The sequence below is a fragment of the Pinus tabuliformis genome, chromosome X (assembly GCF_031772625.1).
Source record: "Pinus tabuliformis cultivar Carrire ecotype Pingquan chromosome X, CPIR1, whole genome shotgun sequence".
Classification (NCBI taxonomy): Eukaryota; Viridiplantae; Streptophyta; class Pinopsida; order Pinales; family Pinaceae; genus Pinus; species Pinus tabuliformis.
In genome coordinates, this window is record NC_142308.1 from 456,542,836 (window position 1) to 456,561,135 (window position 18,300).

Genomic DNA, 18,300 nt, shown 5'->3' on the forward strand with positions numbered 1-18,300 from the left:
GAAACAGATAGCTTTGAAACATTGAAGGGACAATGGTGGAGGGAATATGAGCAGTCACAAGGCAAGGCATTCCAGCAACAAAAAGGGATCTGGTTTAGTCACGCATACAAGAACTGGGAAGCACTTGAGCAGTGCAGAGCCCAGCATAAAGAAATCAAGGAACTTAAAACCAGATTGACCCAGATGTTCGAATTGTTTCAAAGACTACTTGCTGCAAGGAAACCCTCTTTTAATTACGCAACATTTTTAAGGGAAAGACTCACATTTTTGCAGATAAAGGCTGTCAAAGAAGGTAGACCTCATCAGGTAGTCACGTCAGAGCAGTTTATGCAAACCTTTGCAGAGGCACCTAAAAACGATCAACATTTGTTATGCGAGCTCTATCTCCATAATGAAGCCATGTCCGAGGAAAGAAATATGAATATGATACCTGTAGTCGGTGACATACAGTTGAGAGCCTTTATCTCCTTCTTAGCTAATCAACTTACATGGCAGAACGCCTTTGTTTCAGCTCAGCATAATGAACAGAATTGTCTTCTGTGGATTAGAGCTGAGCCGCAGAACGCAGCCACCTTTATTGCACAACACCTGAGCATGGTAAGTGATCCTGAAATGAAGGACCATGTTAAGCAACTGCAAACAATGGTCCTGAAAGACTGTCAGCATTATGTAAAGACTAAGGCATCCTTGGTTGTCAAAGCAAACAAACTGTTTTGGGAGAACTGCCCCAAGGAGAGGTAGGAATACCACCCTTATAATCCACCTAATTTGCAGGTGGCACTCTCAAGGGTACCTCATTATGTTAATTGCATGCAGCACTGTGCTGAAAATTGGATGGGTTACAGATTTAGATTCCCACTTTTATGGCTGTCTGGTGAACAGTATAAAGGACAGTTTGGATTGTCCAGCAGGGAAGAAGCAGCAGCATGGAGGCAAATACAGACTGCCTGTGGATTTAGAAAGAAGTTTGATGCCACTTCTTATAACTATTGTCTCAGTAATCTACATTGTTCATCCCAGTACTCCGACTCAGACTCAGAGTAGCCATTGCATAGGGACATGCAATCTCTTCAGTTGGGGGGGATGTTAGGACTCAGAATTGACCTATTTTGACCTCATATTTTTGCCTTAATATTATCCTTTTCAGTCATAAGTTGTAAGCTTTTGATTACATAATGACTTATCACCCCAAGGTACGAAGTGACTTTCCGCATATCTATATGTTTAATTGTTCATAGCATATTCGTGAGTATCTTTATATTTATCTTGGAAAAGCTGATTAAATTGTCAAGTAATTGTCTTAAGCCTGCAGGAATTATAAGTTATAGTTGCTGTGACACCAGAAACAACAACTACACAGTTGCTGCAACACCAGAAACAGCAACTACGCAGTTGCTGCAACACCAGAAGCAGCAACTACGCAGTTGCTACAGTCAGCAACAGCAACCACCTAAAGCAGGCTATTTTGCAACAACTAGAAATAACAACCGGCTACTATCTGAAGAACGCTGACGCGGCACGATCTACAGCTATCTAAAGCGGGTAGAACACAGTTACCACTGCTTAAATCAGGAACAGCATGGGGAAACGACAAAGGAATGTGAATATCCCAAGAAGATGGTCGAAGACAGTTACCAGCTGTGTAATAGCCAGAACTTAAGAAAGAATATATTGTTATACTGTTGTAACAGCGATCTGTAACTTTTATTTTTGATCAAATGAGTTGACTAAATGAACTGTAATGATCTATTGTAATAGATGTCTCCTCTATAAAGAGGAGACATCTACATTAGAAGGGGGTTAATGTGTAATCTGTAAGAGAGATTTTGAGAGACATCAGCAAGTCTGAACTTCATTGTATTTGAATCTTTTGGCAGATGAATAAAGAATCGTTCTGAGCACTTAATCTAGTCTTTGTGTGACGGGGAATCTTGTGAGAGGGACTGGGCCCACCTTCCTCACAAGATTCACCCATTTACTTTTCTGTTAAAGTGTGTAAGTGTGTGATAGTTTCTTTCCGCTGGTACTCTGTTTGGATTCTGTAGCATTACCTCTGGTATTTCCGCTTTGCTAGTACTCTGTTTCATTCATTGCTTGAAGTTGTGCAAGGATATTTCACCGGTGAATTTGAGTGCAGTGTGTGTTAGCAATCTGGTTACAGAGGCAGGTGCTGAACGTCCTCACCTGGAGGATAGGGTCCTGATCCTCTGCCAACAGAGCATCCATCATTTCACTTTTCAGATTTGTAATCTTAATCAATTACTTTCATTTTAACAGTACAGTGATAACTTAGCATAAGGATTACGTATACTACAACTTTTTAATGCTTTTAGGAGTAAGTACATACAGTACGCGGTAGCCTTTGTAATAAAAAGACTTTCCCAGGTTGACAATTAATGTGGTACTTGAATGTTTAATCCATAAACAATTCAACTAGCCAACAGGAGGTTGTTCGACAGAGATTGCAAAAGTTTCCAACAGTGATTCACAGCTCATCCAACCACATAAAGGAAGGGACTGTGTGTTTTCTGGGCAGCTAGAAATATGCAGAAGTTGATTTAGCTAGCCAAGAGGGCCCTCACTTGTTGGGACTTTTCAGGAGCAAGGAAGGTGGAGGACTGAGGGTATTTTATCAGTGTTTTGCAGCTAGCCAGCTAGTACACACAACAGTATACATTTCTGGGCAAAGAGACTGCGCGATGGCCTCCAACAACAAATTCGTGGGGCTTAATTGAGCAGCCATCAAGGCCAAGGATCATACGGGAAGCAAGGGATCAAATAGTATATGGGAAAGCAACATTTGAGGGGTGTTTCCAGGTGGATTTGCAGCTGTTTCCTGCAAATTGAATTTGTAGCAGTAGTCGGAGAGCAGCTCCCAAGAGGCTAAAAATCCAAAGTCAAAATTAGAGAAATTCCCTTCCGGGTTTTGTCCAAGGAGTCTAAGGCTAAAAAGGTAGTATTTTTTGGGCACTTTCCAGTAGGCCGAAGTCAGCAGATCAACAGTTTACTGGGACAACACAGAGCATAGTAGAGCAACTATTTAACAATCATCTTTCCAGCTATTCTACCACCTGGGTTTGGTCCAGATTGTCCTTGAGACAAGTTCAAGTGCACTACTCCATTTATATATTGTATTCATGCTCTCATATTTCATAATATATGGCTCAGTAGTTCTAATATTACAATGTTTCATAGTTGTTTGCTAAATGTTTTTAATTTTCCATTGTTGCACTGTTTGTTTAATTGGGTTATCACTTAAATTCCTATTTAAAAACCCCTACTTTCACTACATATTGTAGGTATCCAATTTTCATTAACATTTTAAATACCCCTTTATATTTTTTCATTAACTTTTGGATCCATTTTTTATACCTACCAATACAAAAACCCTCTACCCCCTATATATCCTCTAATATATTATGTCATTTTTTTCTCAATAAATATCCCCCAATGGGCATGTATGCACATTGATGATTTTCATTGTACACTACCAATGGCTCAAGGGAGATTCAATATGCAGGGATTTTAGGCTGGAATCCACTGGAGTGATGAGAGGTTGGCTCAGTTGAGGAAGGTGTTAGTCCAAATCCATCCTTGTCCTTACAACATAGACACTAGAGGTGCATAAGCTGTGGGATTACAACCATCCACACTATGTGGGGAATGTCGACAGAATCAGGGCACCAAATCTCCTGGAAAAGAGCAGGTAGGCCAGAGACAGTTAAAGGATGAGTCAAGGAGATGATTTTGCTAGTGGATATCTAGTCTTAGACATTAGGGGCCTAAGGAGGATATTGAACATGAGGTAGAGGACACGCGGGAGTGTGAGGATCACATTGGTATACCTAGTGTGGCACAAGAGTCACTGTTGTTGGAGGCCTCTTTGATAGAACTAGTTGACACCTTGGGGGAGAAAGTAGAGCATACACCCAGAGGACCATCCTTTCATGAGCTGTAAGGAAACATCCCCACTGTTGATGAGGAGCCAATAGATGCAAAGGCATCCAGATCTATGACACAATTGTCGGACGACAGTCACCTACAACTAACTGATGAGCATGTCTTGCATGTTGGGTTGTTTAGGGAGGAGCAGTTGGAGGCTCATGTGGAGCCCATGATGGAGTAGGATGTGCAACGATCCTTTGGGCTAGCCAATGATGAGGGGCAACATAGAGACCGCATGTTGGGATTTGAGCACAGTTCACTTTAGAGGCACACTGACAGGATCTAAAGCGTTATCAGCCCATCCTTACGCATTGGATTGAGAGAGACGGAGTTGTCTAGACATACCAAAGGGGATGACCAGGTTAGCAGAACTATTGGGTCTCCTTTTCCAATTGGAGAGAGAGGCATAGCTACATAGTCAGATCTCATGTGTTGACCTGGGTAGTGGGATGAGACGGTTAGAGTTACACAAGATGTAACATCCGTGTGTTAGGCTTGTTCTATGTGCTAGAGTTTGTGCATTTGATCCCTCTCTTAGGGTTGGATGGTGAGAGATTATGAGTTGGTACCCGGTGGAGTGGGCTAGACTCATGGAGATGGTCGTAGTTCGGAGTAAATCTCAGTGGGAGCTCTCAGACATTGAGGGTGTTGGAGGCCCAAGTTGGCATTGGGATCCAAGTAGGGCTTCCTATCTGATATAAAACATGTGGGATGGCTATGGAATTGATGAGGTAGTCAAGCCCATGCCTGAGCACATGCATTCCTTAGGGGAGCTCCAGTTGATGCTAGTGGCCAGGTGGTTTGTGATCATAATCCATTGGTTGTTTTGGCATGTTGGTTGTGCATGGGGGTACATGATGATTAACATTCTCTGGTAGGAGATGGTTCGAGGAGGTGGCGTGGGTTAGCCACCAGAACAGATATTGTATGTAGATGATGTTCTCCCATTAAGCTTTAGGATTCAGGGGTCACAGACGATCAGCACAACAGAGATATCTCGCCTAGTAGGAGTGGAGTTAGGGTGCTCAGGTCTACCAAGATGGACAAGGTGACATGACGCGTGTCATGGTGGGGTTGTTGTACCTCTGAGATAATAATGGTCAGCTATTATGCCAGAGCATCTAAGATAAATGTTTTGGGGGTTTTGTTTTTATTTGGGAGACCAATGGATGAAATAGATATAGAACTGATGTGTCTAACCTCTTGAATAATATCAATATCTCGACAGAGGGCTGCTATAAATATTTACATAGTGGAATAGCTTTTAAGATGATGAGCAGAAACATAAAAGTAATATGATTGCCATAGTTTTTAAATTGAAAGCTGGATAATCGTAAGTATGAAAACCTTTAAACTATGTTTACAAGTTTTAGAAAATACACATGAGCTTACAAAAGATGCTGATGATTTATTAATTTTGAGGGAATTAATTAAACAAACGGTCCATTAATTCATTCTCTTTATAGATTAACACTTCAGAAATCTTATAGGAATAGATTGAAATATAATCACTCCTACCTAGTTATCTGTGCAAGACACAAGTATATGAAGAAAAACATAATGAATGACACTGGAAACACTTACAGGAAACAAAAACTGTGCAAAACAGAATTCAGAATCCTTTGCTTCGTATTAATGATCCAGAAAGATTAATTACATCAATTATATAGAAATGATTATTCAAGGTGAAACCCTTAACAACTTGTGAAGAGAGTTATTTACAACAGCAGGATGAAAAATACCCTGAACTACTTTTACAAAAATAGGTTATTTACACAATCAAAAATAAAACTGTCTAATGATCTGGCACTGCTTTGGTGTTGTGCTGTTTGATGACTATCACTAAAAAAGTTGAAAAGTGGTTGAAGCTATCTGACTGTTCCCTCAAAAACTGAATGTTTTTCAATAATCCTTAATTAAGTAAATCTATTAGTTCTTCCCGACATTTCTTATATGGGATAGAAATATTTGTTACCCTCCTATAGGTTTCATCCATCTCGGTATATTTAGTAAAAGTGGGTTTTAGCAAAAATATATGCTTGATTTCATCCAGGACGAAGAAATAATCCCTGAGTGTTTTTACTATGAGAGCTGGCGTTGTTGATCCTTTGATATTGGCTACTGAAGTTGCATGGGTGCCCACCTCTGTTAACTTTTTGACATAATCCTCAATTGGAATCAATTTATCATTAATAACCATCATAGAAGGTAAATCTTTGTTGATCAAAGGTTCAATTTTGTTGAAGAATATTTGAACCATGTTGTTAATATTGCTGCACTTTTCCTGTAGCTAAAGGTTGAGATTTCTCTTAGTGATAATCTTCTTTACTTCTAATATTGTTGTAGTTTTTTCACTTATCCTTAATTCCTCAAGCTCACAGTCATCCTTGGAATTCAGAAATCTTATTAGATCAGAGGCAGTCTCTGGCATATCCTCCAGCTACCTAGTTATGGATTCCACTACTTCCTGAGCTTTCTCCAAGAGATGTTTTTGGTTGAATATTATCTTAATTGAGGGCCAAATCTCCTTGATTGCCTTTGTGATTTCTTCCCATAGAATTTCTTTTGCTAAACCCAACTTGTTTCCTATGAAAGAATCTGTGAGTTCTTTCTTCAACATTTCCACTTGGCCTTTGAGTTTGTTTGTTTCAGTTGTGTGTGAACTGTCTAATATAGACTTCATAAGTCGTAACTCTTTGAGTTCATCCTTTAGTTTATTGATTTCTCCTGTCTGGATAGACAGGTTTTGAACAGCTTTAGTAAGTTGTTCAGCTCCTTCTGTTGTACCTGTTGCTGGTGTAGTGGCTGTAGTAGAAACTATAGTGATGGGAATTGCTGCAAGAGAGACTACATCCACTAAATTTTGAATGTTCTTGATAGCTTCCTCCTTCTCCTTAACCAATTTCTCCATCTGCTCCTCCATTTGTTTTATTTTCAAATTCTATTCTGTAATGAGTTTCATCATATCTGAATTTTGAGTCTCTGTCTCCTTGATTTCTTTGGCCATTGGATCCTTAGATGTTGGTAGTTTAAGCTGTTTCTTTAATGTTGCAACCTCAGTGTTATTTTTATTAATGAGCTCCTCTGCGGCATTTATGTTTGAGGGATCATATCCCATCCTTAGCACTAGATTTTCCAAAGACTAAATCTTGGTATCTTTTTCTAATGAGGAGACCTTCTCCAACTTTAATTGTGACTGAATGTTGGCCAATGTAACCTGCATCTTTGACAAACTCATAGCAATGTTTGTCAAGGTTGAAGCAATCATCTGCCCAATTTGTTTGTGCATCTCAATTTGATTAATTGGATGCACATCCTTAACTATAAACTCAAAAGAAGTGTGTTTCTGGTATTGTGCTACAGTCCTGGGTTGAGGAACTTGGGCCTACAAGAAAGCCATTTTCATCTTCACCTTCTCAGAGTCAAAGACTGAAAGAAGCCTTGCTTAAGAGCTGGAAGAATGCTTCCATAACTGGGTGTAAGTATTCAAATTCAATTCTTCATTCTTTCTTTTGACTTCACTAAAGGCATGGAAGATGTCTTCTTCTTTATTCTCTAGAATGACTCCAGCAGTTTGAACTATCTGATATTCATGAGAAGTGGTAGACTGAGTTGGATATTTTATAGACTGTTCACCAGACTGTGAATCAACATTCATAGAGACTCTTTGTTTTTTTCCTGTGAAAAACATTGAAGCCTTGGATTATTTCCTATGTTGCAGGTGAAGGTTGTTCTTCCCTCCCTCTCTTGGTTGTCTTTTCCTGTGCAATTGGAGTTTGCATATTAGATGTAGAGACTACCTGCTCCTCAACCTCCTAGAGGGTATTCTCTATCCATTCCAACTGATTCTTGAACTTTTCTATCTCAGGCCTAGTTGTATGATGATATTGTGTGAACTTATTTTCCACCCTGAGTTTGGAGATGACTCCTAATGGGTCATATGACCAAGAGAAATTGAGAGGAAATTTCATTTCCTTTAGCAACTTATCAGCTTCCTCCCCTACTGCCCCAGTATTACAAATGAAAGGACCAACTTGAGCTTTGAGCTTAAATTGTGATTTCTTTTTGGCAGATACAAAATGTACTTCATCTGCATTCAATCTTTTCCTCAAGTACTGCATTGCAAAGATTCTAACAGGGAGGCACTTTGGTAGTTTGTAGGGTGGAAGCTCATAGCCAAAAACCCTGATTTCTGTGTAGTTCTGGTAGCAATACCAATCTCTTGTTGCAGCTTGATCTATGAACTGAAGTTCTTTGACAATCTCTTCATTGATCCTTGGTAATGGAGTGCTGCTCATAAGGCCGAGGGCTGGATGAATAGACAGTTCTATGAACTGCTTATATGTGAATTCTTCTTTGTCCTTCATCCCCATTGAAGTCTAGAAAATCATTGATTGTGGCGATCCTTCTTCATCAAGTTTCTGCAAAGAAAATGGGAATTTGTCCCCCTAAAAATATATAAACAGATACAAAAGTACTGAAGCATACTTGAATACTTCTTCAGCATTAAATTTGACAAACTGCTCATGTATGGCTTCATTGACAAACTGATCAGAGTGATAACCAAGCAAATAGGAAAGGATAGTAGTAATATGTTTGGTTCTATCAGGAAACATAGATGAATCATAAGGGGGATTTCTCTTTGGTAGAGGACTTCCAATTGCTAAAAATAGTTCCAGGGTCTAGGATCTCTTGGTAAATTCAAATTTGTTATAAGATTCTATCAGGTTTTCATGAGGAAAAGGATGGTTTGGTATAGTGGCAGGGGCCTGCAACATTTTCTCAATTGAATCAACGTTAATAGGACAGAGGATTTCTCCAGTAGGTGAGATAATGGCTCTCTGGCTGGGATCATAGGATTCATGGAATTTTCTCACGAACTCTGGAGCTCTGTGTATTTGTGGAAAAATATAGTGAGGTAATTGGGATTCCCAGAGCGTAATTTCATCACTCTGGTCAATTAGTTGTTCTTCCCACCAACAATAAATTTCAAATAAATCAAATTGAGAAGTCTCAATGATTTTGAAATCCTTTTCAACTAATGGAGTATGGTGGAAATCAATATGTGGTTGAATTAGAGGATTTGAAACTTCTGCAATTGCTTTTCCCTTGGGAGGAATTTTTTCAAACGAAACTGCAGACTGTAAATGAAAAAATGGTAAAAGGAGTTACCAGAGTGGAGACAGGCAACTGACAAGTGGACCTGGAAGATGTGCTTGTGAACAGGACAAGTGGCTTCTAGAATGTCGGACAGTGGTTGAGCTGTTGAGCAGGTGGGCTTGAAAAATACTCTCGGTCGCAGAAGTTAACTGTGTAACCTTTGAAATGCATGACACAGTGTTTATAAAGAGAAAAATGGAGTGGGAAGGTGGTGCCAAATGTTTGGAAGTTCATTAGTTATCCAACGGGTTAATTAACAGACATTTGGTTATAAATGCGCAGGAGCGGAAATGAATGGGCAACGGAAAGGCGGCAGATGATTGGATGGAAAATATGAAGTGAACGTGATGTGGGGTGGTGGTAACAGCTATGAAGGATACCACGTTCGGGGGTAAGATGGAGCGGTTTGTGGTTTTGGGATTTTTAGTCCCGAAATACTAAAAGGTACTTTTGTGGTTCATATAGGCGGTATTAAAGACTGCCCATTTCAAACCCCCCCCCCCCCGGCCGATAAACTTTGGACGACGAATGAGGGTCCAAAGGGAGTGTGGGCCATATGATTGTGGGGGATGAGAGGTGAGGTGGAGGGAGTTTAACGTGTGAGCGGGGAATGAATGGTGGGGTCGCAATATGATAGGCAGACACAACAGCTATGGGTCCGGGTGTTTTAATGAATGAAATAACATAAAGTCTGAACTTTGGTTATTCGAAAAATGACGTAGGAGGTCAATTGAACAGCAACTGAACAACAATTGAACGGAATTTGAACAACAACTGAACAACAACTGAACAACAATTGAACAACAATTGAACAACAATTGAACATCAATTGAACAATAACTGAACAACAATTGGCTCTATGCCATTGATCTCCTCTCTCTAGATCTAATGGTCAACAGTGACATCGCAAATCGCACTTTCTTCCACCCAAGGTTCATTCACTCATGAGTGATGCGATGCAATATTGATCCCACGGTCAGCAATCAGTAGTCATCCAATGGTTGATAGTGGTATCACACAGGGAACTTGTGTGACGCTTACCCCCCTTCAATGTTTTGATCTTTAGGAAATAACCATTTCAGCATCTCAAACTTTCACATTTCTACCTACCCTTCTATTCCTAACATTTTTACTTATCCTTCAAGAGTGCATTTGAACTAGCAACCCAATATTTTCTTTTTATGGACAATCTATCTCTATACCTTATTTCTTCCATTGACTCAGATTAAATTATTGAGCCAATTTATTTTCTACCTATGAGAATTAATTTAAAACAAATCCAATTATGATGCAACTATATAATTAGATAAAATAACCTAGTGTGGCAACTAAACAAACTGCACACAACTATTATTTTCAAACTGAATTTAGAACAAAGTAGAACAATTTCAGAGTTGATTTCTTTTTATTTTCTGTCTGACCTAACATTTTATTTTTCCTTAATTTTTTAGGGCATCTACCCTAACATTTTCCTTGATATGGACATATTTAGTTTATGAGAGATTTTTTAGCGTAAATCACATGATATTTCATTTGTCGACGCGTTTCAAACCAACCAGTGTGGTTCATCGTCAGGACAAGTTGAAGAATCAGATCCAGATTGCATGTTAAATAGTTAGAGCAGAACATCCAACAGCTATAATTTTAGACCAGGTAACAGCTATGTTGACTAACTAACAGTGAAATTTGACCAGGAAATGGCTAGTGCAGTCCAACTAGTCATTTCCTGGTCAAATTTAGCCGTTAGTTAGTCAACATAGCCGTTACCTGGTCTAAAATTATAGTAGTTGGATGTTCTGTTCTGACTATTTAACATGCAATCTGGATCGGATTCTTTAACTTGTCCTGATGATGAACCACACTGGTTGGTTCAAAACGCGTTGACAAATGAAATATCATGTGATTTATGCCAAAAAATCTCTCATAAACTTGATATGGATCACAGCAGCCTCAATTCAATAATGGACATATTTATCAAAATATTTTCCTAACATTTTTTATTCAATATTCTTTTTGTCCATATCCTATCTTAACATTTTGTAAATACATTTTCATTTTTTGTCTAATTTATTCTAACTTATCAAAAACAAAAAAATGCTACACCAGGGGTCACTATCAGAGTGGCAGACACTTTGGCACATGTTGGATACCATATGTTACAGGGTGGTATGATAGTAGGTAATGGTACACAAGACGACACTGAGTCAGGTCGTAGCATACAATGTTATATAGAGGGATGTGGCTTGATGCATACAAACCCAATTTTAGGCCATAGCACCCAGTGGTGTGCAGTGCTATGCAGCGAGGAGCAGTGGTTTGCAGAGGAGCACGAAGATACATGGTGGTATACCATAGCATGCCAGTTTACACTGTCGGGTAGGAGGAGTGACTCGCATCGCATTGAGGACATGCGGGGAGTGACAGGTGCAGTGACACAGGCAGGACACAGGAGGGCACATGATGATATAACTGTAGTCGGGGGTATCGAGTGGTGTACAGGGATAGGTTGTGGCATATAGTGGCATTTCATGGAGTGTAGAGGTACTTGGTGGTATGTAGTGACACATGATGCAGTGCAATGAGCTCTTGGAGCTTTGCCTCCAAGGAGACTTATGGACAAGGATAGTAGGTGTACCATTGGATGCAACTCACCTAGGATCGATGAGGACATTATCGAGCATTTGGGGACACCATGTTTAGTGGAGGCAGGGCCTCGAGGGAGTTATCAGCAGTTCCGAGGCAGAGAGAGGGTTGTCCGTAGGATTACTCATGAGCATTCTAGTAGACTCTTGATCATACTCTTTGGGACATACCCACCCATCATCCTCCAGTGTTGCTTACAATCGTAGAGAGTTTGGTTGTTTCACTTTAACACTCTCCATTCAGGTAACAGGGCATGGGGGAATCATCCTATTCACTTGGATGAGACATCACGAGTCATGGGCTGAGATGAAACTCTCTAGTTGAGACACTTGATAGGTGCACGAGTCGAAGGTTACATACTTAGGGATGGCATGGTTGATTGTCGAGGTAACATATGTTCGACCCCTAGGTTCACACTTGGGGAGGTGACTGAGAGGGAGTTACATGGTGCTTTTTCAGTTGGACAGCTTGAGGCATTAGGGGAGCATGAGGTGCGGAGGACAGTAGTCCTTGTTGGAAGGATGATGCCTAGGATTCTAGAAGTACTTGAGCACATCATCAAGAGCTTGGATAGTAGATCTCGCTATGTGATTTGGCAGGAATAGAACAATTGGATATGTGCGGCATGGTTTCTTGATGCTTAGTGCCTACCTATTGGATACCTACAGGAGGCAAAGACTAGGCACAAAGGGGTCCCAACAACTAGCAGCATATCACAATGACAGACATAGAGGATTGGGGTTTTTGGACCTCCAGTATGGTTATGGGATCCAGGGATCCAATGGATTGGTGGGATACTCCACTCCTCAGTGAGCATGGTTGGGATAACAAGCGGACTGATTCGTTCACATGCGAACACATGGGCGATCACCGAAGTCCTCACTATAGGACAAGGCAGATTGTTGCTCAAGATTTGGGCTAGCCATGGAGTCATAGGCGCTGGCACTATTGAGTCACTTTGGCAAGATTGGCCTAGCCTCAATCATCGCATAGATTATGGCCAAGAGTTATGTTAGAGGAGGTTCTGGTACGAGCATGCTAGGCAGTCATTCATGACCAGAGTGTCACGATGTCAATAGGATAGGTTCCTTTTGTGATGGGCAGGGAGTTCTGGCATAATAGGGTTGAGAAGTTCAACTACCATAGAGGTGAGCTGGTTTCTACAGGGGAGGGCCATGCAGATCTTCCATTTGGTTGTAGTGATTCATTGATGGTGTGGGGAAATTCACTGTGTGGCAGGGTGACCGATAGGAGGAGATCATGGGAGGCTCGGGTAGACGAGGGTTAAATTTCACTAGGATTGGATTTCATCTTCAGGAGTTTACTCTTGTAGTGAATAAGATGGACTATTCGATAGAGTAGCTTCATGAGGATTTGGGTAGAGTTTTACATCGTCAAGATGCTCTACTTATTGGTGATAGACATATGGGTTCTAATGCCCATATCTGGTAGGATAGTGAGTGGAGAAAGGGCGGCTTCACGTTGATTATGTTGGCTTGGGATCCTGGTATCAAGGGACTCCTTCACTATAGAATAGTACAACAATCAGAGATGATCCAATGGCACATTTGGGAGCCTAGTGAAGTTTGCATTGATAGTGGGGGTCCACAATCAGAGAGGGTGTTTGTTTAGGTATTTCTTGAGGAAAAGCGGTGTTTGGTGCATTGGAAGAACTTGCCAGATGAGGATGCCACCTAGGAGGGTGAGCATATTTCGGAGCAACCAGCTTTGAGGTTTCTTGACGGCAAGAAACATTTGGGAGGGGAGAACTGTCATTTCCCTTCTCAAACACATTAGTAACAGGGTGCTGCTACACAATTTTGCACATTTTTTACTAAGGAAGAGGGCCCCACACTTTCAACTTAGGGACTTAGGGGCCAAATCGACTTTATTTAGCTGCTAGTGGAATGTGGGGGCCACCCACATAGGAGTTAGAATTAGCCATTCAATATGCATGGAGGGAAAATTGAATGGGTGGATGGAGGGGCCCACATGAGGTTAAGGGGTCCCAAGGAGTTATAAAGAGAGATTAGCTCTCATTTTGTTTTCATTTTGAATATTTGACAAACAAACTCACTCTTGTACGCTCTGCTACTTAGCGCGTCTACAGGCTATTTAGCCACGAGTCTTCCGCAGGCAAGATTCAACCTATACTTTGGGGGACCATCCATGCCCACCCTAGGGAGGTTGTTCCATAGAGATTACATGAGTTTCTAGTAGTGATTCACAGCTTAGCCAGCCATGTAGAGGAAGGGACTACATGTTTTCTGGGCAGCCAGAAATATGCAGAGGTTGATTTAGCTAGCCAAGAGGCCCCTCACTTGATGGGAGTTTTCAAGAGCAAGGAAGGTGGAGGACTAAGGGTATTTTATCCTTTGCATCTAGCCATCCATATTTGCATACCATTCATCCTGTGTTTCCCATTTTGGCCTCTAGTCATACTATCTCCCATCCCCTCCAAAGTCGAGTCAGTTGTTTCCAGGTCAACCATGCACTTTATGCTCTGATAAGGGAAGTTGTCTGTTTGTCCCTCAGTCCCATTTTCTCCATTTTACCTGGTGTCAGCCCATCATTCACATTACTATTTTCCCTTGTGCCTTAGTTGAGGATCCTTGTTGCCTCACCTATGGCGAGCCATATTCTGTCGACGTCAACACATTTATTCCAGAAGAATGGCCTTGACAATAGTTTATCTTGGTTTGATCTTCCATTCTTGTTTGGTACCTCATATTGAGAAGAGGGACTCATTATTCCCCTTTGACTTGGTTGTTTCACGCTCCTGATTCATACACGTGATGGTCCATTGATGCAACAGTTTGTACCAGTGATTCTAGGGTGTGTGTGAGATGTTTCAGACCTCATGAGGGGGTGGCCCTTCAGGTAGCCCCCCACATGCCTAGATGCCTTCATATTATGCTACAGCCTCAGATGCAGTTCTGCAGATTTGATGGGTTCGGTTCCTACCAATCACAGTGTTCATAGCATGCACGTCTCCTTAAGATGATCCATTCAGTTTTGTAGAGCCCTTCCCTGTTCAGCAAGGATTCTTCAGTTGTTCTACCCTCCCCCCCACCCATTTTTTGAGGGAAGGGCCATTATATATCATGTACTCAGATATTATTATATTCAGTCCTGGCTCATGTTTTTCCAGGTGCATTATGAATATGGGACACATTGTATTATTTTCTGGCTCAGTTATGCCAACATGTCATGTACCATTCAACATGTACTTCATTTCTCAGTTTTATGTTTCTGGGCGCATCATTATTTTTGTACTAAGTTATCTCGGTGGGTATAGGTATGCCTCCCCTGCCTCACTGAGATCTGGTACCACAACATAAAAGGAGACTTGCATTGGTCTCGCCCCCTCTGTCCCTATCCTCTTTCGCTTCAACTCTATTGGTCTCTCTCTCTCTCTCTCTCTCTCTCTCTCTCTCTCTCTATGACTCCACTTTTTTTCTATTGATTGTGTCTTTACATCGTACTTCGGTCATACATTTTTCTCCTAACACTCGTATGTTGGTGGAAAATCCGTTATCACCAAAAAATTGATCATCTAGCCTAATTTACTAGATTGATCGAAGTACACTATGTAAGGCCAATTTTACCATAGTAAAATTGATTTCACCGTGAGAAACTTAATAAACCACATTTGTTAAGTAATTTATAAATAAACCCATGAAGAATAGTTAAATAAATCACTATTTATTTAATTATCTTCTAGGAATAATTAATTAAACCATTGTTTAATTAATATTCCTTGTCATATTTGACCCAGTTATGAAAAATAAAAAGATAAATAATTAATTATCTTATTTTTCTCTAGGAATAATTAATTAATCACTAATTAATTATTATTCCTTGTCAAGTTTGACTAAATCCCTTAGGAATAATTAAATTAATCATTATTTGTTTATTATTCCTTAACCATATTTCTTGAGATGCTAAATAATTCATTTATTTATTTATTATTTCTAAATAAAAGTCACGGGGGTTTCACTTAATGAACCTCTGACATATCACGTGCCTTCGTGGCATATTAAACAATACCCTTAATTTGACTAAATATTGGAAAATATCTATAAAAATCACATTATTTAACCCCCTACCAATATGAACCCAATACACCTTCCCAATTTAAAAACCCCTACTTTCACTACATATTGTAGGTATCCATTTTTTCATTAACATTTTTTATACCCCTTTATATTTTTTCATTAACTTTGGGATCCATTTTTCATACCTACTAATATAAAAACCCTCTACCCCCTATATATCCCCCAATATATTATGTCATTTTTTTCTCAATAAATATCCCCTAATATGAACCCACATGATATGGTATTGCTCCCCAGTGAAGCCCCCGTGATAAAAGTTTAAATACTTTTTCCCTCCTAACCAAATATAATAAAATATTCCAAGTGGTTATTCCAAGAATGGGGTTAATAATATTTTATTATTGCTCATTATTCGAGGATAACTCAATATTTTGTTATAAATAGAAGTGTTTTCCATTCATTATTCACTTTTGATTATTTTCATTGTTGCAGTCACTGTTGTAACTCTGATTTTTTTTCCCTTGGAAAAAAGTCGTAATTTCTATTAATATATAAGAAATTACATTTTTTAGATGCGAGAGCATATGCATGTGGAGGCAAGTTTCCTATCGAGTTCAAAAGAACAAAAAAGAGTTCAGATATGTATCATCCACGCATGGAGTCATGATATTAGTTCATCTGATTCCTGTTCCTGTTCTCTGTATAGAGAAACTAAATCAAAATTTGTTTCTATCTCTTCTCAGAGAGAGAATTTAAATATCAAAATTGGTACCATATGTCCTATAAAGTTGCTCAAGTGCAGTAAAAATATAAATAGCATAATATATACAAGTGTTTATGCAAAAAAAAGGGCTTATAGCCCATGTTCTCGGAGCTCCACGAAAGGTCTGTGATAATGCTGGTAGAAAGTCCCATCAATCTCTTCCTGTATCAACCAGTCATCGCTTTGCCTAAGCGTTGCCTCTTTGGAAAGGAAATCTGCCCCCAAGTTGCGCTCCTTGTAAATGTGATGATAGGTAAATGAGTCAAAAGTAGAAATCAATCTGTGTGCCTCATCCAATATATGCCTCAATGAATATGCATTGCAATGTGATGCTCTATTTAACCAATTGCAAACAATTTTGGAATCCCCAAAGATTTGTAGATGTTTGCAATGATTTTCTAATGCAAAGTGTATGAGGTGTTTTGCAGTGCATAATGCAGCATAATTGTTTTTTCCCCTCCCTAATCTCATTTGTATTTTGATACACTGAGATTCATTCAAGTATAGTATGGCTCCTCCACCACAACCTGCCTCCTGAGTGGATCCATCAAAGTATGCCCATGGTATAGACTTGTCAATGTTTTCAGGCTTGATAATTCGGGGAGGGGAATTGGAATCCTCCTCGGGTAGGAGATCAAAATCTGCAATAGTTTTGATCATGATAGCAGGCCAGTGAGGGATCTTAAGTTAAAAATAGATTGATTTCTAGCAATCCACTGTGACTAGCATATAAGAAGAGGCATATTTCTGGCTTTGCCATTGTGGTTTTCACACCATAAACTCTAGGCATCCATGATGTTCTTGCCTTGCCAGTTTTTTAAGAAAGGATAGCGAGCTATGATGAAGTTCCATTGTTCCTTGATGATGGGGCAATTTAGGAAGAGATGTTCAGTACTCTCCTCATCATTACGATAGAGATGACACCAGAATGGACCATGGAAAGTTCTCTTCATCAAATTGAGACCAGTAGGAATCTTGTCAAACAGTATATTCCACATAAGTAGGTGGGCTCGTGGAGCAGCTTTGAGTTTCCAGAGTGCTTTCCAAGTAGGGTTGATATGCTGGGGTTTGTAAGGTTCCATCAGCCTTAGATATCCATCCTTTGGAGAGTATGTACCATGCTTTGCAAACGCCCAGACAATCTCATCTGGTCCTTCAGTTAACCGAATATGTGCCTGAGTAAGGGCTTCTGTGTAGTCATACCATTCCTGCTGCCATTGATTAGGAATGTCCAAATCTTGTGCTGTTTTCCAGGCCTGTTGAAGTATGGTAGAGTTGTTGTTGTCCACTATATGTCTGATATGAGTGATGTCCCTGTTATGAAGGTGTCGTATCAACTCTGCTGGCAGTCTGTGCGCATTGCCACAACCAATCCATGGGTCCGTGCCTATACGGACTGCATTTCCTTCCTTGATTCTCCATGTTATACCTTCCCGGATGAGAGGAATAGAGTTGATTACCGCCTTCCAGATGTTGGATATGCTGTTGTTAACCCTGTGTTGTTTTCTGAACCAGTCCATCAAATCCACTGGCCAGATGTATTTTGCATGTGCCACCCGGGTCTAGAGACTATTTGTAGAAATGAGTTACCAGCCGAGCTTTTCCGCCAGTGCTTTGGAGAATAAGTCCAGTCTTTTAATTCCCCAACCGCCCCATTTCTGGGGCTTGGCAATTGTGTCCCATTTAACCCATGCAAATAATCTTCCCAGTTGATTACCTTTCCAAAGAAAT

General features: G+C 40.1%; 2 protein-coding genes and 1 pseudogene across 2 annotated transcripts; 1 reads left to right on the forward strand and 2 right to left on the reverse strand.

Annotated features, from left to right (window-relative positions):
* Window positions 1–11,624, forward strand: part of LOC149140574 (polyadenylate-binding protein 2 pseudogene) — a 30,431-nt pseudogene extending 18,807 nt beyond the window's left edge.
* A 5,035-nt stretch (window positions 11,625–16,659) lies between these two features.
* LOC149140575 (uncharacterized) lies at window positions 16,660–17,229 on the reverse strand. Its single transcript, XM_089451010.1, has one exon. The coding sequence runs from the start codon at window positions 17,227–17,229 to the stop codon at window positions 16,660–16,662; it is 570 nt and encodes a 189-aa protein (XP_089307136.1).
* A 122-nt stretch (window positions 17,230–17,351) lies between these two features.
* On the reverse strand, window positions 17,352–18,089 carry LOC149140576 (uncharacterized). The gene has a single exon (XM_089451011.1). The coding sequence runs from the start codon at window positions 18,087–18,089 to the stop codon at window positions 17,352–17,354; it is 738 nt and encodes a 245-aa protein (XP_089307137.1).
* Window positions 18,090–18,300: the final 211 nt, after the last annotated feature.

Excerpts from the sequence above, each read along its gene's own strand:
- LOC149140575 (XM_089451010.1), bottom strand. The coding sequence starts at position 17,229 with ATGATCAAAACTATTGCAGATTTTGATCTCCTACCCGAGGAGGATTCC.
- LOC149140576 (XM_089451011.1), bottom strand. The coding sequence starts at position 18,089 with ATGGACTGGTTCAGAAAACAACACAGGGTTAACAACAGCATATCCAAC.